We start from the raw sequence: 21,567 nt of genomic DNA on the forward strand, positions 1-21,567 counted from the left end.
TCCTGTGCACAGGATGCAGTGGCACAGCCATTCCAAGCACATCCCCCTGGGCATTTTACTTGTAACGTGGTTGAGCCGGGATATTTCTTGATTTTCTGAGACACACAGAACAAAACTGCTGCTCCTTGGCTTTGCTTCAGGAAGAACTGTGAGGGTGTGGGACACAGCAGCAACTTAGGAACCAGGCTGTGCCCCAGGAGAGCTCTGGAGTTGAAAGGAACCGTGTTGTGAGGACACAAACACCTTGAGAGTCTTATGGCTGCAAATTCCAAGGCCAACAGCCAGTGTGCCCATGGATCTGGGAGCACAGGGGCCAAGCATGACCCATGTGCTGGCTCAGCCCTGGCAGCTGGTCCTGATCCTCAGGGAGCTTTTTGGTCTCCCGACAAATAACTGGTAACCAAGGTATAGGGAAGTTGCAGCACTGGTATTCAGGAAACACACAGGATTTGCCAGATGGATCCACATCCTTTCACCTGCCCACAGTGGGAAGGGGCAGATCCCTGTCCCACCTCTGCACCTCACCCCTGCTTCTGGAAAGTGGAGTGATTCCCTGACTCCTGAAAAACGTGATGGTGACAGAAATAAAGAGAAAATCCTCGATCTCCTGTGAACAGCAGGCTATCAGAGCACCCCACCCTTCCGGTTTTTATTGGTGGTGGTTATAAATAGATTCCTCCAGCAGTGAAACCTCAGTTGATTTCTATTAATATTTCACAGCCACGCAGGTACATTCCAAAGGTCTGATTTTTAACGAGGTTGGGCTGGGCTTCCTCTGCACTCCACAGCCTGCGCCGAGGTGCACTGGAGGGCGTAGTACTGCAACCTTTCACGCCTCCTTTCCCCAAAATTCCTCTCCCACGGGCTCCTTGCCCGGTCCAACGTGCAGGGCTGTGCTTGGCTGCACCGGGAAGGGAGGGTGTGCGCCTGGGTGCGGGGCATTAACTCCAGCATCCCCTGGATTCATACAGCTTCAGCCAAGGAAAACAGAGCCATGAAAAGGTGTCAAGGGAAGGAAGAGGTGACCAGCGGGATGTTCTCCTGGAGGGTCAGAGTCCTGATGGCTCTGTGCTTCCTGCACCGGGCTGGAGGTACCTCTTTGTTACTTTTCCTTTCACAACGTGGCTTTGCTTGTGGGAGGAGAGACAGAGATGGGTAAATTTTAAGCAGTTTGAATGGGAATGATTCACACAAAGTGAGTTATTCCACGGCAAAGGCAATTTAAAATCTGTCTGTAGAAGGGGTCTTGTTGAGGGCTAGTGATGAACGTACTGGTCTGCCAGGAAAAATAGGTGCCAGGAAAGCCCATGTGGCAGAGCTGGATGCTGCACCTCGCTGCATTCCCGGCAGGATCTGCCTGGGAGGATGTTTTATAAGAAATGAGGAAAAAAAAAATACTATATCACACCTGCTTCCATAGCCAACTTCCAGTTTTAAATGAACTGAACTGCTCTGCCTCGAATTTTGACACCACCTCAATCAAAACCAGGTGATATTTCCTATCCCCAAAGATATTTTTAAATAATCCACATGATTTTCCCTTTTGATCAGGTCATATTCGACTTCTCCCTCCTCAGAATGTTACACTACTGTCAAAGGATTTTGAAATGATTGTGACATGGGCTCCAGGAGAAGGGTCTCCCCAAGATGTGACATATACTGTGAGTTATGAAAGGTAATTCTGATTGAAGGTGTGGCACAGGGCAAACAACTGTGCAACTCTATTAATCAATGTCATAATGATCAGTGGCCTTTCAGCAAAAACCAAACGTTATCCACGTTGAAAGTGCTCCAAACCCCGAGCAAGATTTGGGACCCATCCTCCAAAACACTCCCTTCTCTTGCTGCACAAGTTACAGCAAAACAACACGTTTAATATTATGGCAATTATGGTGTGGTTGTTTCTTCTTTCAGCAAGGATCACGAGGGCAAATGGCTGGAGGTTCCTCATTGCAGCAACATTCCCACAACCTCTTGCATTCTGACTTGTGAGCCTTCAAACATCTATGCCGAGGTCCGGGCTCGAGTGAGGGCTGTTTCAGGCCGACTCCAGTCACGCTGGGTGAAATCCCGCTTCAAGGATTACTATTCAGCAGGTGAGTCTGTCAGGTTCTGTCAGCCTGGATGGAGGGACATCCCAGCAACAGTGTTGCCTGAGCAAATGAGCAGCTCACACACCACAGAAACAGAAATCAGGAGCTTTGTGGAGCACAAACTGCAACGAGCCCTGATGGGTTGAAAATTAAATTTGTGGCAAGAGTTGTCAGAATTTGTTCATCGGAGCTCCAGGTGAACAAACTGGCTTCAAGCTTTCCATACACCAGCAGGGGGATGTGGGGTAAAAAAGGTGTTCCTTTGCCTCCCTCCTGGTGTAGATCAGTCACAGAAAGGTAAGACCCAAGCAAACACCATTCTCATGTCTGGTTGCTCCGTTGCAGTGGAACTGGCTCCCCCCGTGCTCATCCTGAAGGTCAAGGAGAATTTAATCCATGTGAGTGCCTCCTTCCCTTTGCCCACCTGTGTGGAGAAGCTCACTTGGAAGTATGAACTGAACTACTGGAAAGCTGGATCTGAAGACAAGGTCAGTAAAAGTGGCTCTTCTTGGGGGGAAAGGAGGAACAATGGCCAGCTTGAGCTGAAACAGCTTCAAATTTCTGCATCCAGGGCCTGGGGAAAAGGGACTGGCCAAACCAGAGTTAAACCAAAGCCAGAGGAAAAAAGTAGATGTGAGTGTGTTGTGTGTGTTGTGTGTGTTGTGTGTGTGTGCCTCCTTATTTTATTGTCAGTGCCCCATTTTTATCAGGAAGGGGATGCTGCACTACAGTCAATATCTGAGGTTTAAAACAACCAGGTCAGCATTCCCTGGCAGAACAGAGCACAGCACAGCACAGCTGGAAATCCCACCCTGGGATCCATAGCCCTGGGAGAGATCCTTGCTTGGAGTGTCTCTCCATGCACCTCCCAACCCCTGAAGCCACACAACGTAACGAAGGGAATCATGGGCTGAAATGGTAGAGAAACACCACCCAAATAGTGAAAGAACCATCTCTCCAATCCTCTGTTTTGTTTCCAAACAGAAGAAATACGAAGATAAATTCAGGAGGGACACAGTGACTATTAACACCACTGCACTCAGAGGCAACTACTGCTTTAGTGCCAGATCTATCTACGAAAGCTACCCCACAAAATACAGCGAATTCTCCCCACCAGTGTGTGTGCCATTAAACCACAAAGGTATGTGGACCTTTTTCTGGTCCTTCCCAGAAAAGGATGTGGTGGGACATCGAGTGGGATTAGGCCAAGTCAAAGATTTCCACCAAAACTAGCTCTTCAAAAACAACAACAATGGGCTTCCTGTTAAAGGGTTGGATTTTCTAGTGAACTGTTCCTGCTTTCTGGAGAAACATTTTCACTTAAAAAAGCCAACCCTGAAATGTTTGCTGAACGTCCTGAATATTGTTGTGCTCTTGAGGGAAATTTGGAGAAAAATATGTGAATAAAGCTTCATGTTTTCCCCGATCCAAGTAAAGCATTGGCTGGTATGAACATTCCTTTGTGGCCATGACTTAGAGTCTGATCTTAGGCAGGTCTGTTCTCCTTCCTCTGCATTTGCAAAACACAGATCTTGAGCCCACCATTTTTTGAGATTTCTGAAAGAACAGCTGAATATAAAGCCCACAATTGCTACAAAACCAGCACTGACAGGAGATTATTTTTTCTTCTTCACCAGTGAAGTTCCCACTTCCTGCCACGATCCCTGTGTTTGTCCTCCCCATCTTCCTGATTGGTGCCTTCATCCTCTGCTTTTTGAAACAAGATGCCAAGCAAAGGAAGATGCCTCAGGCTCTGGTATGGCCCAGATTCTGGGGTCCCCTCCTGACTCAAAGTCTTGCTGGTTTTCAGAGGGGAACTGGGGAGGAGTGGGGAGGGGGGTTCTGCACATCTCAGTTTTGTGTTTATAAGTCCCATTTTAAGTAGGCTTTTCTGTATCCAAACTTTTATTTTAAAAGCATCACTAACTGACTGTCTCCCTCCTTTTCCCTGGCAGGATTTCCGTCACTTCCAAGCTGCTGGAGCAGCTTTTCCCTGGGAGCTCAGTGAGAAGGAACTCTGCAGTGATGATCTGACCTGCACAGAGAAGCCAAGGGCACAAAGGAAGACAGGCAGAGCCTTAGCAAGGAACAACCTACCACAGGTGGCTTCTTTCCTATCACCATCACCATCATCATCATCAGATGAGGAGGAGGAGGAGGAGGAGGAAGAAGACAGCGGTACTTTCATCCCATACAACCAAGTGACTCGCTTTCCAAAGAGACATCTCAACTGCCAACTACCCCAAGCAGTTCAGGGGAAAACAAGCTTGGATTCAGGAACTGGAGGTCTCTCTGTGGACAGTGAATCTCTGCTTGACCTCAGTACCTCGGGTTTCTCCTCCTTCCCAGAGAGAAAGGACGGGGTGGACCCCTCGGGATCCCAAGCAAATGAGGAGGCATCCCTTTCTCACAGTTCCTCTTTAGGGACAATATCCCTCACTGAGGTGAGATTCCCAGGTTTCAGTGAACAGCACGAGGCAGACAGGGGTGAGAGCCTGGGAATGACCCTCCCTCATCCACTGAAGGAGGGGGTTTGTGCCCAAGGCCCTCCCGGTGAGCACCACCCGCAGCAGGAGGGTCATCCCTTCACCAGGGATCACCAGAAATCAATCACTGATCTGCAGGGCCAGATCCACGGGATATCCCAGCTCGGGGAGGATCCCAACATCCAGCTGCTCATCCCCTTACACACTCTGCAGGTGGCAGCAGATGAAGGGATCTCGAGTGACTGTGACAGTGACAGTTCTACCGAAGGGACACCTCCCACATCCACGGTGCTGAGTGACACCTTTGGACCTTCAAACACGGGGGACAAATATGATCCAAAGTTTCAATTCAAAGGCTACAGCCATGCACATTACTTGGGAAGGACCTAGAGCACCCAGAGTGCCTGGAAAATGCTGGAGAGCTCCAGATATCCAGGCAAGGAGACCTGAACAAGGACAAATATCTTGAGAGTGACGCTGGTTTTTTATTTATTCACTTCGAGTTTTCTCTGCTGATGTCTGGCCTATCAAGGCATATGACTTTAGGGACACAGAAGGTGTAATTAATTTCCCAGTAACCTCTGTACACTGTCCCAATGTACTGTGATAAGGTGCTCAGGCTCTGATTAGAGCCAGGGGTGAGTCAGGCAGAGGTATCTCGGGAGGTTTCACACAGCAAACAGGCACTGCCTCCTGTTCACCCAAAACTTCAGAGCAAGGGAGCTGCTACATGTGAGTTATGAAAGGCAAAACCACAACCTAGACTCGTGTGGAACCATCAGCTGGGCCCTGAAAACACAGTGTTGTGCCTGCACGTTGATTTGGGGGGGATTTTAAACTGTTTACGTCACATTTGCTCCTCCCCAGCTGCAGAACTGCACCTCTGCTGGGCTGGGAGCACCTTACAGAGACAGTCAGCAACATCTGGTTTTTGTGGGATGGAAAGTTCTCTACCTCAGCCTAAAAAGATCACCTTCTGTGTTCCAACAGAGGGAGAAATATGCAGCATGTTTGTTTATTTATTTTTTGTTTTATATGAATATACTTACAGAAGCTGAAACTCCTTCTGCTGTGCAGAGTGTCTGAGAGCAATAATATTTTGATATTTTTATATATAACTCCATGTGTGTGTGTTTTTGTGTCCCAGAGCTAGAAAGGGTGACTGCAGCTCATCCTGAAAAATATTACATTTTAAGACAGGACCCCACCTGGGCCTTCCTAATGCTTTGGTTGGAGTAGAATCCCATGAGACTTCCCAGACAGGCCATCCTGGTCACTGAAAAAACAGGACTGTGACCCTCTCTCTGAACAAAGAATCACGGAGTGGTTTGGTTTGGATTGGAAGTGACCTGAAAGCTCATTTCATTCCAGTCCCCTGCCATGGGCAGGGACACCTTCCACTAGCCCAGGTTGCTCCAACCTGGCCTTGGACACTCCCAGGGATGGGACAGCCACAGCTTCTCTGGGCAACCTGTGCCAGGGCCTCCCCACCCTCACAGGGAACAATTTCTTCCTTATATCTAATCTAGATCTCCCCTCTGTCAGTTTAAAGCCATTATCCTTTGTCCTGTCACTATGTGCCCTTGTAAAAAGTCTTTTTACACTGAAGTATAAAGAGAGAGCCTTTGTGTGGAGGACACACTGAAAAGCAAAGCCTTAAAAGAAAGAGGGAAACACCCCCCAGCCATTCTCTGCATTCAGGGAGAGTTGTCTCAGATGAGGGAAGGGTGTTGATGGAGAGTATTAAAGCTGAAATCTTTAGAGAATCAGGAGAACAATATTTGAAAGGGGGAGGGGGTGATAGGAGGGTTTGGGAAGGGTTTTGAAGCAAGATGTGCTAATTAAGGGCCTGAATTAAAGTGGGAGGTTGGAGAAAGGACCCATCAACTAGAATTATCCTTTTTTTTCTTGCCTGTCCTCTGCAAAGTGTCCTTTGGTACATCCTGCATTGTAATCCCTCCAGTTCATTTAGAAAGATACAGGTGATACAAAGTAATCACCACCCAATTTCTTGTGCAATCAAGGAAAAACCCCCAGGCTTTGAGTTACAGGAAACTCTGGAGTTGTGTAACCTCTACAAAATTATTTTGACATGTCACAGCTCTGCAAACAGGGCCTGGGATCAGTTCTTTGTCTTTCCAGGGAGCTGAGGGACAGGCTGCAGGGCCAGGTGAGCTGCACGGGGGGAGGTAGCATCCCACTCCTCCACGTTTTCTTTCAGCAGGGCCTGAGACCTGTTTTCCACTGCAAAAGGGTCAGTCACAGCCAGAGCACATGTGGCACATGCTGCAGCCCCCCCCCGACTGTGAGGGAGCTGAAAGTTTGAGGAGGTTTGGAAGTTCGAAGCCAAGTGCTTAATTTCAAACTTGAAAGTAGAGATTTGGAAACCTTCAGGCACCTAAAGATTCAGGGAGGTGCTTCCTGGGCTGTTCAGAAGGTGGCATCTCGCTAGAAATAAGGGCAGGAATGAAGCTGGAAGTTATATTCTCAAAACTAAAGTCTCAGGTACAATCCAAGGTCCCTCATCCCTGCCCTGTCACACAGCAGAGGCACAAAGTAGTGACGTGAGTGAAGGAAAAAAGTGGAAATACTTTAGCAGGTCATTCAGGGAACACCCTAAGGAAGAGTTATACTTAACTAGATGTGGGCCACGCTGGTGGATAGGTGTGTCTTGTTTAACACACCTGTGAGGCTTCTGCCTTTGTCCAGGTGAGGTGAGAAAGACAAAGTGCCCAGTGGTGCATCATGGCATGGTTGGGGCCCTGTTAACACCCCAGCAGAGCAGGGAACAGAAAGAGCTTCAGGAACAGACAATCCACGAGGTGAAGAGGGAAGCAGAGGGGGTAGTTGGGATTTGTGGAATTTTGGTGGAACTTGACCTTTATTCAGTGGTCCAGTTAGTCCTGGGCAAAGCTGAGGGCTGAGGACAGGAGCCCCAGCTGTGAAGAGGGGATAAGATAAAGCAGAGGAATGAGCCACAGAGGTTATCCAGTTTTTGAAAAAGGAATAGCTACGCTATAAACAGTCAAAAGCAGTGGCTCAGGGAGTGTCCTAAGCCTCAAATACAGGCTGCATGTGTGAAGCCTTCTCCTCTTGGGATGTCTTGGGTAAAATAAGCAGCATGCAGAGGTACCAGTTCTCAAGCGTTCTATGCACCTGGTGGTTCTAAACCTGCATCTCCTGGAGATTTCAGTTTTGATGGAAGAAGGAAATGTCTCTCCCTCTTCTGAGAACAACCTGAACATGTAATTTAATAACACCTTAAATAACTGAGCAGGCTATGGAAAAGGAACTATATCTCACAAACTCCCAGTTCTTACCACCAGGCATTCAGGATATCCCGAAAAGAGCCCTAAATTGTAAACAGACACAAAAATAAACTGTAGGTCTGCAGTGACCCCTGCACAAAGCATGTGCTCCTCCCGTGGAAAGGCCACCTCCTTTCTACCTCCTTCCTATGTCAGGTGAGAGAACTTCTGCACCCACCTGGCAGGGCAGAGCAGGGCAGAGCTGAGGAGCTGCCAAGGCTGCAGCAGGGCACGTGCTGGTCATTTGGTTCCCATCCAAGGTCAGTGTGAAGAGTGTAAAAACAAAGTGATCTGGCTGACTTTCACTTTGAGAAAGTATTCAAGGGTTTTTCTTGAGGAAATAGGTGTATTACTTGCAGCAGGCATTAAAGCCAACCAGGTGCACCAGCACTAAGTTTTAATTTCTAGAGTTTCAACAAGCCCGAGTCGCCCGACCAGAAAAGCCAGGCTCAAACCCCAAAAACCTCAGGGAGGGCTTTCGGGCAGGAAGCTCTCAGCAAAAAGGTATTTGGCTCTTTTTCAAGATTTGAGGGACTTTCTGAGCCTCTGGCTCGTGCACCTTTGTACAGTCAGGTGGGGAGAGGTGCTCCCGTCGTGGCTCCCGCGCTCCCTCACACATGCGCACGGCTCCGGGAGCTCAGATCCCAGGGGAGGCGGGATAGGAGCTCTGCAGCCTGTTACTGAGCAACAAATCCAGCCTGGCCTCACAAGAAAGAATTCACCTCTCATGAAAGGTGATTCACCTGCACGCAGGATCAGCCGCCTGCCCTCCCAGCCCAGCCTGCCCAGGGATTCATGAAGCGATTCCTGCTCATCCTGGCTGGATTTGCAGTGGTCGGTAAGTCCTGACTTCTCCTTTCCTGTCACTAATTGGGGTGTTTCTGCTTGATCCTGTAGTATGGGACATAATTCTATCATGTTTACTGAATTAACACCTAGAGAGTGAGCTGTTGTCTGAAGTTGCATAAAGCTTGTTTTCCATGTTGTTCTCTCCTTTTTATAATTCCCATGTGGGTTGAGGTGCTCAGTGCTTGAAGGATTAGTAGGGAGGCAAAAAGATTCTTTCACTTCAAAGCATTTGCCACTGGTGTGTTACAACCCAAATCCTACAGGAGTAAAGGATATTCCTTGATTTCAGTGGGCTTTGGATCAGTCTCCCTGGTTTTAAAAGAGGTGCAAACAAATAATGTAATCTGAAAATCGTAGAATCATCACACAGTGGTTTGGGTAGGAAGGGATATTGAAGAACATCCAATTCCACCCCCTGCCATGGACAGGGACACCTTCCACTATCCCAGGTTGCTCAGAGCTCCATCCAATCTGGCCTTGGACACTTCCAGGGATGGGGCAGCCACAGCTTCTCTGGGCAACCTGTGCCAGGGCCTCCCCACCCTCACAGGGAAGGATTTCTCCTTTTTATCTAATCTAAATCTACCCTCTAAAAGCCATTTAATCCTACTCCAGATATGGCAAACTCACTCCTGGGATAATGAAGGATAAACTTGCTGTTTCCAAACTCCAGCTTGTCATTATCTGCTCCTGTCTGTGCTCCTACATCGCAGGGAAGGCGCCTTCAGAAACTCCTAGAACAGAAGGTCTGTCACTGTGAAATATCCTGGTTTTCCCCTGCCCACACTTGACTGTGCTTGTGTTACACTGCTTTGCATAACTGTTTTAGTGTGGATAAATGTGGGAAGACAGAGATTTCCTACTCCTGATACGATCAGGGTATTGGTGACTCAGTTTTCAATGTGCTCAGACAGGGAAACCCACCCACCCACCCCCTTCCTACAGCAGGACAGGGGTGCTGAGCCTTGAGGGAGCAGAGGCAGGTGTTGAAATATGGGCAAAAGCTGGACTAGATTTCAGTCCATTCCTGTGTCATTTTCCTGCCCAAATGCCACACACAGCCCTGAGGATGGATCTGTGCCTTTCTGCCTGGCTGTCCTCCCCTGCAGCCAGCTGGTTTAGCTGCTGGCACTCAGCTCTGCTCCAGGGAGGCAGCAGGAGGGAAAGCTTGGAGCAGGATCTGGATGTGACTTAGCCTCTGCTCCTCCACAGCTGCTCAATGGGATCTTGTCCAAGTCACCCCCATCCTGTCCTCAGTTTTCCCTCCCTACTTTCACTTGCTCACCCCCTTTTCTAACGAGGGATCTCATTCATTTTGAGCACCATGGTGGGACTGATCACTCTCAGCAAGCACAGGCTGAAGCCCACCCATGTTCCAGGTGTTTATCAACACCACAAACTGCATTGAGCAATGTATAAATGATCTCCCTTTGAGGATCTGTCTATAAATTGAATTTACGGAGCTTACAAGTCCTGAAGGTTGCCCTGCAATTTAGAACCTTGTGACTCAGCCTTGGGAAATTTTGCAGTGTTTATTCTCACAGCAGGAGACAAAAGTCTGTAGGACATTTCTGCAGCACCTGCTCAGAGGGACTATGGTTGTGTCCTGCTCTACAGGGCCACATTTGTCAGGGACAGGTGACATCCCTGCTCACCAGAGCCAGAGCCCACCCTCTGTGGGGCAGAGGAGCTTGGGGAGCAGGGAGCTGGGTGAGTTGTTTGCTTTCAGCTTGGCACACCCAGATCAGAGTCCAGATGTCGGGTCCCTGCGTGTCACTCCACAGATAGACCCAATAAAACACGGAGCAGGAGAGGTCAACGGCAGCCACATCTTCAGGGATGTGAAACTGAGCTCTGCAGGCCACTTCCCTGAGTAGGGGCAGAAAGCAGAGGCATTCGTAGACATGATTCTGGGCTTGAAAACAGATTATTATTCTTATTTTACCGTTATTCTTATTTTAGCGGTTTTGTTTTAACTGCTTTAAAAGAAACTTGACAAGAAATTCAAGGGTTCTCTCTCTGGCTTGAGTTTTTGAGGCCTTTCTGTGTAACTTCCTGCCTTACATTTCTTTGGAATGAGTCAACAATCTGCAAGGTTGTGTGCAGGTGATGTGTGCAGGGTTTGAAGTCTTGTTCTGCTCAAGCTTCTGCTTTGCAGCCCAGCTCTAGCAAAATATCAGGAAGTGGCATCCCTGATATTTCTGTTCACTAAACAGCACCAGACCCACGTTCATCTGAGGGCTGAGATGCCAGAATATGCTTTTTAATACCAGTTTCTTTGCTCCTCCAGGTATTGTGAGTACAGGGAGATCACCATGTCTGAAACGTGCAGTGTTTTCTTCCACGAACTTTGAGAACATCCTGACCTGGGAAACAGAAGCAGATATCCCCCCTGGCACTGTATTTGAGGTCCAGTACAAACAGTATGTGAAGTTTGCTTCTTTTGGGGAGTTGTGCTGTTCTTAGGGAGAGAGAGAAGGGCCAGCAAACAAAAGCTGGTTTTGCTGTTTTACTGTTACGGAAATGGCTCTGCTTGGAGAAGAGCTCAGTGAAGGACAGGATTATTCAAAGTGGTACATGATGCTCAGTTAGGCAAATATTTTACAGCTTGGGTTGCCAACTTCACTCAATAACTGAGCTATTCTTTGCCTTCAGCAACTTCCTCCTCTATTCCTCCGGTCGTGTCCTACCAAACAAACTAAAAGCTTCTTGGTTTGTTTGTTTGGTTTTTTTTTAAAAAAAACTCAGGTATGGAGAAAAATCCTGGCTCCCCAAGGCCGAGTGCCAGAGTATCACCCAGCACTTCTGCAACCTCACTGGTGAGACAGAGAACTTCACAGAGCATTACTACGCCCGGGTGAGGGCGACGGGCTGGAGCGGCTGCTCCTCCGGCTGGGTGCGCTCCGAGAGGTTCGAGCCCAGGAAAGAGAGTAAGTACCCAGCCCAAAGCCCCCAAATCCCACTTCCTGGGGAGCCAGCCCTGCTCTCACTGTTGTTTAGGGCAGCACCTCCCCAGATTTCAGTGTTGGAGGGCTCCTGTGCTTGCTAAGGGAGGGAGAGAAGGCCTGTAGGTTTGGTGTTGGGGCAAGGAGGGAAATGAGCAAATGGGCTCATTTGATCCAACATCAAAGTGGGACTACAGGGGAAAAGGAGAAGCCAGGTGGCTCTGATTCTGTGAGTCTCTGACCCCATGACTCTGTGCCCTTGAAGGAAGAGCTGCTATTAAGGCTGATGAGAGGCAGAAGGAAATTAGTAAGACACAACCCAAGGACAGCCAGTAATAAAGTCCCAGGAGCTTTGAAATGTGAGCTCCTGAAAATTGGGATAAGCATCCAGCCCCATGGATACTTCATGTTCCCAACCCTTAAGTGAGCCCTCCTACAGACACACAGCACAGCCTTTGGAAGCATTATTGGCTCTGCAACTAAACTCTTCCCACTGCATATTCACCCAGAATAATTCAAGGTGCCAGCCAATGATTGTGAAGAGCCTTCAGATCTTTGCACCAAAAGAGCCACAGGCTGCTTTGGTCATTAAACACTCACTGTCACTGCAGTGTGGGCATCAGACACGAGGTGGTCCTGCCTCCTAGAGCTGCTCTTTGCAGCTTCATGTTTCCAAACTACATGTCCATGAAGGAATCCCACTGCTGCTCTTAGAGCTGCTGCTAGAGCTGGGGTTAAACCTCTGTTTAGTGTTGGGTGTAACGTGTGCCTGTCACAAGGGATAAGTGTAGACACAAAAGACCTGAACTACTCTAAAATCTGGCATAGGCTGGGAATAGGAGTTTTGTCTGAGTGCCCTGTGGTGGGATTTCACACCATCACACACGGGGGAGGATGTCCCTGGGAGGGACGGGGAGTGGAATCACTGAGAACAGGGTCCTAAGGAAAAGCCTGGGGCAGGAACTCCTAGGAACAAACACTGGCTGAGTGTGGCAGAACCCCACAGCACCTGTGTCTCCAGTTGCCTGACTTTCCCCATGCTCATACAGCTCAAACCCTTGTTGTGCACGAGCAGAAGGAATAATTTCAGTGAGTCTGGGGGGGGGGAGTGTGGTGTATTTAAGATGATCTGATAATTATCAGCTTTACCCTTCACAGCTGACAGTGCCTGTTGTGTCTTTCCCAGCTGTTATAGGAGCACCACAAGTGGAGTACATTCCCCATGTACGGTCCATAAAGTTTCTCATCCGGCCCCCCTACACTCCCCTGAGGGGGGAGGACAACCATCAGCTCACCGTGGAGGACATTTACAGCAAATTTGGGGCTGTTGGTTATCACCTGACAATATTCAACCAAAGGACGCACCAGCAGGTAAAGCACAACCTCAGGCACCGGCCTGTGATTCTGTAAATCACATTTTGGGTAAGATGGAGAAGGATCTCAGAGCTTACACACGATGGAGGAGATTTCTGATGGGACAGGGAAAGTCTCGGAGTCTTTGACTCTCAGCAGACAACAAGAACTTTAAGCGTTCCTCTTAAATTCTGGAAAAGAAACTGGAGTTTCTGAGGGTACTGTGACTAAAAAGATGACTTAATTAGTTCAAGTCTCGAGAAACTGAAATGCAAAATTAAAAAGAGCAACAACAGAAAGCAAAGTGATGTAAATATTTAGAATTCCATACGTACAGAATAATTATAGCACTAAAACACCTTATCAAGTAAAATAATATTTTATGCTGAATTTTGCAATCTGATTTGAAGAAAATGTAGCATTTAATCTTTCTAAAATACAGATTTTACCTTTGTTTTCAAACAGCGGACAAAGAATGAGCACAACAAAGAATTTGAAGTTTCCGACTTGGACCCAGACACTGAATATAATGGAACAGTTTATATGTATCTCCTCCAGAAAAGCAGCAAATCTCAAGTGTTTTGGGTTAAAACACTAGAAGGTGAGGCTGTTCACTCTGCTGATTGAAAAGTCCAGCTGGGATACTGGCTACACAAAATACACTGATTTTCATCAAGGAACACCAACTTAAATAATTTAAAAATTAAGTGCTATGAGACGAAACCTCTAACATCATTTAGCTAATCTGGTGCAGCTTTTCTAATCCAACCCTCTTTCCACTTGTTCTCTTCCCCACTAACCAGACAAGACGTGGGTTCTCTACAGTCTGGTGGCCCTGGGATTCTGTGCTGGGCTGGTGTTTGCTGCCGCTGGTTACGTGATCTACAAATACGTCAAACAACACAGTGCCCAGCCCATGGCTCTGGTGAGTGTCCATCAGCCCCTGCAGCAGAGCTTTAAGGTCATAAAATCCCAGAGTAGCTTGGGTTGGGAGGGACCTGAAAGATCAGGGATTCTCACTTATCCTTCACCTCCCACACTGAGTGCTGGGTCTTCACGTGAGATCAGCTTAAGGGATAATAAAGTATAATAATAAAATAAAAGGTTATTTCCACACTGTGCATAAGTTACTGGCTCTGTGTTTGTTACTGGCTCTTACTGACACTTCTCCAAGGAAAATTTTAAAGAATCAAAAGCAAACCTTCAAGTTTACAGCTTCTTGTTAATAACTCCTGCTTGTTTGTCTACTCCAACAGGACTTCAGAGGGATTTCATCGTTCCAGCCTCTCACACTGACAGTGGAGCACATCATAAAGCCCATTAGTTTATCCAAACCTTCCCTTTTCACCTCTGAAGTGCCGCTGCCTCAGATCAGCCAACAACTGGACCGAGCGCTGGAGCCAGCACAGCCTTCCTGCCCCCCCGAAAGTGGCTATCAGCAACAGGCAGAGGTGCCAACATTCCAGCTGCCCCCTCAGCCGTCCTGCAAGGAAATTGCAGCTCCAACTGGTTACGCTCCTCAAAAAGCCCAGCAAAGCATTCCCGCTGCCACATCCAGCAAAACCCTGCCCCTGACCTACGGGCTGTGTGTGGAAGGCGCAGACCACGGCTACGAGAATTTGCAGCCGGACCAAACGCTTAAGGAAATCTCTCCAGGTCGTTTTGCTGATGGAAAGCTCACGGCCCAGGTGCTGGGAGAGAGCTGCAGCCGCTGGAATTACAAAGAACAGCAGCCAAAGGTGGCGTTGTGGGGGAGCAGGGGCAGAGCAGAGCCAGTGCCCTTCCAGGGGAGCCCTGGGCAAAGGCAGCTGCTGCTGCAGAGTGACAGGGGGGAAAATCCAGAGCGTGTGCCCCAGTTGTCCCTGTCTTTGCTGAAACAAGGAGGATGCTACAGACAACAGGCAGCAGGACTGCCACTGCTCCTGCCTGCAGGGAACGCCGGCACAGACTGTGCTCCAGGGGAGGAACTGTCAGCACCCCTCCTCTCCTCAGTCCGGACTGGTAACCACTCCCCTGGAGAGGACAACACTGAGCAGTGGATGTTGCCAGACCCATTCCCACGTCCTGCAAAGCAAATGCAGCTCCCAGAGACTCCAGGCATGGAAATGTTCCCAGCAGCAAAGGGGCTGAGCTGCACAGACACCCTCCCAGGCCGGGGCAGTGGCACTGCTCTCACTGTGTTCTTCAAGGATTTGGAGTTAAAACTACAGGGGGATGAGGATGGGAACACATAACTTTGTTAGGATGACAACGATGTTAAAATCCAGATTATGTTTTCTTGCATGAAACGGAAGCAATGCAATAAAAACAGCTAATCCTGGATGGATTGACACGGCACAGGGTTGTCAGACTGTCCCACCACGGAGATTGGTACCTTTACTGACATAATTACTTCTTGGGTCACTGCAATATTGTGTTTCTTCACTTATTTCTTGCACATTCTTCAAACTTATTATGAGTTGGACTACTTTAAAAGCTGAGTTAAGATTCAGGTTCAAATTCTAGATTCAGTTTACTGAAAATTTAGCAAAATTTACAACAGAAACTGCCTTTGCCCTTTACCAACACCAAAGATCCAGGTCCAAGACATATCCACCCTTTGAAGAAATTCAGGGATGCAAACCTGAAAGAATGAAATGTACCATGGTACAGTAAAAGAATTAAATAGAGATTGGTGGATATATGATTCTTGGAAAACAGTAGGCTACTTCCCTGGAATGGACTTAGTCACTGAACTGGGTAACAGCTCCTGATGCAGCACTTCTGTGAAACACATCCTTGTCCTGCTGTGCTCTTTAAAGCCTTTAGCACTTGCACAGTCACAAAAGGCAATCTAAATTCTACTTGTTCAGGGGACAGGGGAGGAAATTATTTTTCATCCAGAGGAAGGCAGAGTTCAGCCTGTTGATTTCCACTGCTGTGGTGAAAAAAATGTGCGTGATGACATCAGTTTTAGGGGAGAACTGAAACCATTTATAGGAATAAGCAAGGCTTGAATGGTATGGGGAAGTATTTGCTCAAAGAGCCAAAGGCTGACCAGAGGCAAAACTCAGCTGTTCTCACTCTAAGTGCACTTGGGTGTTTTCTCACTCCAGGGAAACTGAAGCTAAAGGCTGAACTCCTCTTGCTTTGGGGTGATTTTGCAAATCAACCAAGGCCTTGTGAAATAAAGATTTTTGATGATTCAGGCCAGGATTAAAGGACCAGTCTTAGAAACTTTCCAGGCAAAGATTCAGCTCTGAACTGCAGCAGCAATAACTGCCAAAGCACCGTGGCCATGTCGTGTGAGGCCAAAAGGTGCAGGTGTGGTGAGGAGCTGCCATGGCACAGGGTTTGAAAGGTTTAAATATGTGCAGGGTTTGGGTGGAGACCAGAGGGACATTTCCACTCCTCACCCCTCTTCATACCGTTCAGTCCCAAAGGGTTTGTGGAATGTCCTTTGATCTCTGTCACGTGCTCTGTACCCCAAAACACCAACACACAGAGAAACTCTGCAGCTACAGGAGCTGCAGCAGCCCAGCTGTGCTGATTCCAAGGAGTGTGAGACCCCAGAGGTAATATTTTTCCCTACTAGAGGCTTTTAAAGCCAGTGATGCCAATTACCTTATTCAGAGTTGCCTGTGGGCTGCATATCTTGTGTCAACAACATTCCCAGCCACACTGCTCAGGGAATAATCAAATGCCACAATGTCAATATTTTGGCTTGTGTTGTGAAACATAACCCCCAGCACAGGATCAGTATGGGCAGCCTCATGTGGAAGGAAGAGGGGCCTTGGGAGAGCATTTGAAGATGCTGTTAAAAAATCCATTATTTTCTATTTTAAAAGCCTTTTCAATTCCATCTGCAGACCCCCTGCCACAGGGTCTGGCCATGTCCAGACTGTAATAAATGTATCATCTTGGTGGAGGGGAGATGGAAACTGAGGTGCAGAGAGTCTAGGAATGGGTTTTTAGAATGTCTGTAGGTTCCTAAAGATGCAAAGTGTCCCAGATTTGGGACATCCATCTCTCCCTCAGGAACCTTAAACACCTTCAAGGCTACATTGCCTCTGACTGCACAGAAAGGCTGTGTATGGCAGGAATGATTCCAGCCCCATCCCATCCTGCCTGTTCCACCCTTCCCAGCAGCAGCTGGGCTGGTCAGGGATCCCAGGCAGGAGGGAGGCTCTGAGCCATGTCCCGAGGAGGTGACTGACTCCAATATTCCCGATTTCCTGCTCTCACCATGGCTTAGTCAATGTTTATCTTTTAGGCCTTGATCTTCTAAGCAGAAGGACATTGGTTCTTGTCTCATGAGTCACCTCTTCAGTTTTACAGGAAGATCAACCCTTCTAAAACTGTTTCTCTCCAGAAAATCTTGGAAAGAGGTGTTGACGTTATTGAACTTTATTGGAGCTGCACAAGGAATGTGTCATCCATCCCTCATCAACCTGTGCTGACCTCACTGCCTTCAGCTTCCCTGCTGTTCAGAACCAAGCTGATGCCCTTGTTTGTGTCAAACAGCTGCTCCAGGACCTCATTATCTCTGTCTCCTGTGTATGAACATATTCAGATTAAACCGCAGGATTTCAACACTGTTTCAAAGGTCATCCCATGCCAGCCACCTGTGCCCAGCAACACGCTGTTCCTCAGCTATCCTGGCTTTTCCAGAGAACAGTTCTGATAGCTGCAGATAACAAACATGGGAGTGCCCTGCCACGAAGGCCGTGGGGATGGCCAGGCAGATGTCCCGCGATGACAGGGGAGCGTGGCAGTCCCAGTTGTCCCAGGGACATCAGAGTGGCAGGTGGCAGCTGCAACCCCGGAGCAAAGCACTGCTCTTTGTCTTCCCAGCTAAATCTGGGAGCTGTCAGTCCCTCCCTCCCAGGCCAGCAGCCCTGCTCAAAGCTTAGCAGGGATCCTCGCCCCGGTGATGAACGAGCTGAGGCTCCTGTTCTCCCTCCCTCCCTGTTCCTTATTTCAGCGTTGGAATGTGCCCTCCCTGCTTGAACACTATGGAAAAGCCACTGATGGTTTTATAACAAGTCCTCTGAGGAAAATCTTAACTCAAGGGACAAATGAAAGCTCCAAATTCTGGAGGCAGAATGAAGCAGAGTTCATAGAATCACAGAATATGCTGGGCTGGAAGGGACCCACAAGGATCATCCAGTCCTACCCCTGGCCCTGCACAGACACCCCAACAATCCCACCCTGTCCCTGGAGCTCTGGCAGCCTTGGGGCTGTGCCCACTGCCCTGGGGAGCCTGGTCAGTGCCCAACCAGCCTCTGGGGGAAGAACCTTTTCCTGAGATCCATCCTGACCCTGCCCTGACACAGCTCCAGCCGTTCCCTGGGCCCTGTCACTGGTCACCAGGGACAAGGGATCAGTGCCTGCTCCTCTCTATAACTGTTTCTACATAAAATAGATTTTTTGTCCTAGTTCTGGCCTGCCAGCATTGCTGTCAGTGATGGGGCAGTGGTGCAGCAGGACTGCAGCAGCTGGATCTCAGTGCTGAGCAGTGGCCTCATACTGCAGAGCATTTAAAATGTCCATGTGTATCTTCTTTCTCCTCAGTCCGAGATAATGAGAGCTGTGAGACATGATTATTAGATGTTTTTGCAAGAAGAAGGTGAAAAAAGTGGTCAGCCTTCATATGAGGAGGGCATAAGGTTCTTCTTAAAGCACACAACAGAGGGTTGATGTGACAAAGATGAATGAAGTTATTAATATTAAGCAGAATAAACAAATAACTACCCATTACTTCTCATAATATAAAATTCAGGAAAGCACTAGAATAATCATGGAACTGTCCAAAACCAATGGAAGAATAATGTTCTTTTTCTTTGACAGCTCAGCTCATACCAAAGCACATTCAGGCCTGCCTGCCCAGTTGTTCCTGTTTATTGCTTTCTTAGGAATGTCTGAAATTCAGCCACCAAATAACCTTTCCACCTGGAAGTCCTTGTAGTTCTAATGCTGATCCTGGGTTTCTTCTTTGGCTGGTGAAGCAAACAAGGTTCTTAGAAATGGATCCTACTGATCTGGGCAGGGTGACTCAATCTGGGCCAGATTTGATGGGGGACTTCATTTCCATAAGGCCACTGACACCACAAAAAAATATCTCCTGCCTCTCCCCTTGCTGGGAAGGGTTTATCCTGAGTGCTGGAATTGCAAGATCATCTCAAATAAATGGGAAAAACAGCACTCTGTTCTGTGACCCCAAACTCTCAGACACCACCATGGGCAGCTGGATACCCAAACTCACCCTCCACTGGGGCACCAAGGCTTCATTTGCCTGTAAAAAGGGAAGTAAAAGAGTCACAGCTGACCAAAACATAAGAGCTGCTGTAGCTCCTGGTCTAATTATACACTGACAAGATTTGCCTGGAGTTGCCATTGACTAAAGAGATGCCAAAGTCAATAATTTCACTCTCTTACACAGCAGTGGCAAGGTTAACCCCAGGGAAATCCCTGCAGGGGGTTAAAATACTCATCATTCACTTCAGGTGCTTTGTGAGCCTCTATCCTAAAAGAGCAGAGGATAATCCAAGAGCAGAGGATTTTGGAGGCACCTGCCTTCCCTTCCAGCCTTTGGCAAAGGCAATAATTGGCCTGATTTAGAGGGAGTTTGGGAGTCCTTGGCACTGCAGTGACCACGCAGGGGCTCCCCATTGTCCCGGGGAGGGCAGGGCACGAGGCTAAATTTGACTCCAGGATGGGCACTCCAACATGGGGAACATTCTTTTGGGGAGAGTCATTCTTAGTGTCATCACCAGGGAGAAGGGAAGCCTCCTTTGTCCTCTCTCTTGCCTGAGGACAGGAGCTCTCAGCAGAGTCTTCACTGGGTGAGTTTGGTTTATCTGTAAATAAGCTGCTGTTTGTTGTGAGATTTTATAAGATCTTCAGAGCAGCATCAGTTATTTTTTTTTTCATGGCAGCTTTGTCTGACTTGCACTTCAGAAATAGGCTGTGCTTTGTCATTGTGTCTGCTTTAAAGTGTAATTGCTGTTTTTCTGTTCTGTTTTTCTGTTCTGTTTAGAAAATAATACATGCTTGAATTGAAAAGTGTAGGTTGTAGCAGATCAGAACTCTGTATGTTTGCACAAACACCAGATTATAAAGCATTGAAATTTGTCCAGGGAAAAATAAATAAAAAAAATTATATAGTAAAAATTAATCTGGATCAGTAATTATTTGTGAACATGGACACAAAGATCTGATGCCCAGGATGACAGGAGTCATTCTGCAGCTGAATCAGTCCTGAAGAGACCAGTATTTCATGCAATCACAAAGATATTTTCCCATAAAAGCCTGTTTAATTTTTTTTTCTTACCCAACATTTCTTTGTTCCTTCCAAAGTTAACATCTACTAAGGAAATATTATCATGTTAATTCCTTATTTTCATTTTCATGTTGGGATATTTTGCATTTACCAGGACAATTGCGCTTTTCCATGGGCTCTTTATAAATTTATTTACATCAACAGAAAATTGTACAAGTGAACAAAATAGCATGAAAAAATTGTCCTGGTGAAAGCTGAGGGGTCTGTATTTTTTCATAGAGCTCGGATTAGAAAGCAGTAAAGCTAAAATCCAGGAGGAAAATTTGCCAAGGGAAAATTTCAGTCATGGAACATGAGCTAGGGAAAGATTTACAAGTATGTTTGAGCAAATTTTATTCGGCAACAATTGCATTTGCAAAGCTGCTTTCACAAAGTAACCCGAGCTCTCAGAACTTGTAAATGTGCACAGTTTAAGGCTTGTGCTGTGTGGGTTTGAATTAAATGAGGGGAGAGGGAGATAAGGAGGGATAGACTTTTAAAATTTAGTTTATAATGCCCAGCCATTAGTCAGAGCCTGAAAGCAGCGAGCTGTGGGTTCCCAGGGCAGGGGCTGCGGCAGAGCTGGGGATGGATGGGAGCCAAGAGTGCCAGTGTTTGCTCCAATGTTTGCTCCCAGGTTTCACCTGTTGGAGCAGGATCTCCCTGGGAAGCTCCTCTGGTCACTCTTTGGGAAAATCCTGCTGCTTGCTGAGCAAGTCCTTTCAGGCTCACATTCTGAAGGATGCTGTTTTCCCCGTGCTTTATCAACCTTTCTCTAAGGGCTAAGAAGTGATGACTGATCTCTCAGGATGCAACCAAAGGGCTGGATAAAGCATTATCCTCCCAAAGTACTGGACTGTAACTGTTCCTGTCACCAGCCTGGGAATGGGGAATTGCAGGTGGGAACAGTGCAAAGGAGTGCTCTGTCTCAGCAGCTGGAACTGGCTGAGCATCCTGGGCTAGTGGAAGGTGTCCCTGCCCATGGCAGGGGGGTGGAATGAGGTGGGCTTTAAGGTCCCTTCCAGCCCAAACCATTCCATGATTCCTGCACAGCAGCCTGTGTGCTTGGCTCAGCAGCATTGCCTTATCTAATCCCTGGCACATCCAGGCAGGAGCAGGTGTGATCACAGCCTGGGGGTCACAGGCTCTTTGCCATCACAGCTACCCCTGTAATATAGTTTCCAGCCTGAAAATCTGCTTATTTCCTAAACTTTTCTTCCACATCTCACTATC

At 47.7% G+C, this 21,567-nt stretch overlaps 2 protein-coding genes across 2 annotated transcripts; both read left to right on the plus strand.

Moving 5' to 3' along the window:
* Nucleotides 1-1,033: 1,033 nt before the first annotated feature.
* On the plus strand, nt 1,034-5,108 carry IFNLR1 (interferon lambda receptor 1). The gene is made up of 7 exons (XM_029963092.1): nt 1,034-1,091; nt 1,552-1,675; nt 1,915-2,096; nt 2,439-2,581; nt 3,078-3,234; nt 3,731-3,849; nt 4,049-5,108. Exons 1-7 carry the CDS (start codon nt 1,034-1,036, stop codon nt 4,967-4,969), a joined length of 1,704 nt encoding a protein of 567 aa, XP_029818952.1. The 3' UTR covers nt 4,970-5,108.
* A 3,520-nt stretch (nt 5,109-8,628) lies between these two features.
* On the plus strand, nt 8,629-15,322 carry IL22RA1 (interleukin 22 receptor subunit alpha 1). Its single transcript, XM_018081332.2, has 8 exons — nt 8,629-8,725; nt 9,352-9,482; nt 11,027-11,159; nt 11,485-11,666; nt 12,868-13,052; nt 13,500-13,635; nt 13,838-13,959; nt 14,291-15,322. The coding sequence occupies exons 2-8, from the start codon at nt 9,377-9,379 to the stop codon at nt 15,266-15,268; spliced, it is 1,842 nt and encodes a 613-aa protein (XP_017936821.1). The 5' UTR covers nt 8,629-8,725; nt 9,352-9,376; the 3' UTR covers nt 15,269-15,322.
* The last annotated feature ends 6,245 nt before the right edge of the window (nt 15,323-21,567 follow it).

Source organism: Manacus vitellinus, unplaced genomic scaffold (assembly GCF_001715985.3).
Source record: "Manacus vitellinus isolate BGI_N305 unplaced genomic scaffold, ASM171598v3 scaffold_52_pilon, whole genome shotgun sequence".
Lineage (NCBI taxonomy): Eukaryota > Metazoa > Chordata > Aves > Passeriformes > Pipridae > Manacus > Manacus vitellinus.

Bases quoted from the DNA above. Each gene is read 5' to 3' on its own strand.
- IL22RA1 (XM_018081332.2), top strand. From the start codon at position 9,377: ATGAAGGATAAACTTGCTGTTTCCAAACTCCAGCTTGTCATTATCTGC. The intron at 9,483-11,026 runs GTCTGTCACTGT...TTGCTCCTCCAG, and splicing joins AGAAACTCCTAGAACAGAAG to GTATTGTGAGTACAGGGAGA. The intron at 11,667-12,867 runs GTAAGTACCCAG...TGTCTTTCCCAG, and splicing joins GTTCGAGCCCAGGAAAGAGA to CTGTTATAGGAGCACCACAA.
- IFNLR1 (XM_029963092.1), top strand. From the start codon at position 1,034: ATGTTCTCCTGGAGGGTCAGAGTCCTGATGGCTCTGTGCTTCCTGCAC. The intron at 1,676-1,914 runs GTAATTCTGATT...TTCTTCTTTCAG, and splicing joins TATACTGTGAGTTATGAAAG to CAAGGATCACGAGGGCAAAT. The intron at 3,850-4,048 runs GTATGGCCCAGA...TTTCCCTGGCAG, and splicing joins GGAAGATGCCTCAGGCTCTG to GATTTCCGTCACTTCCAAGC.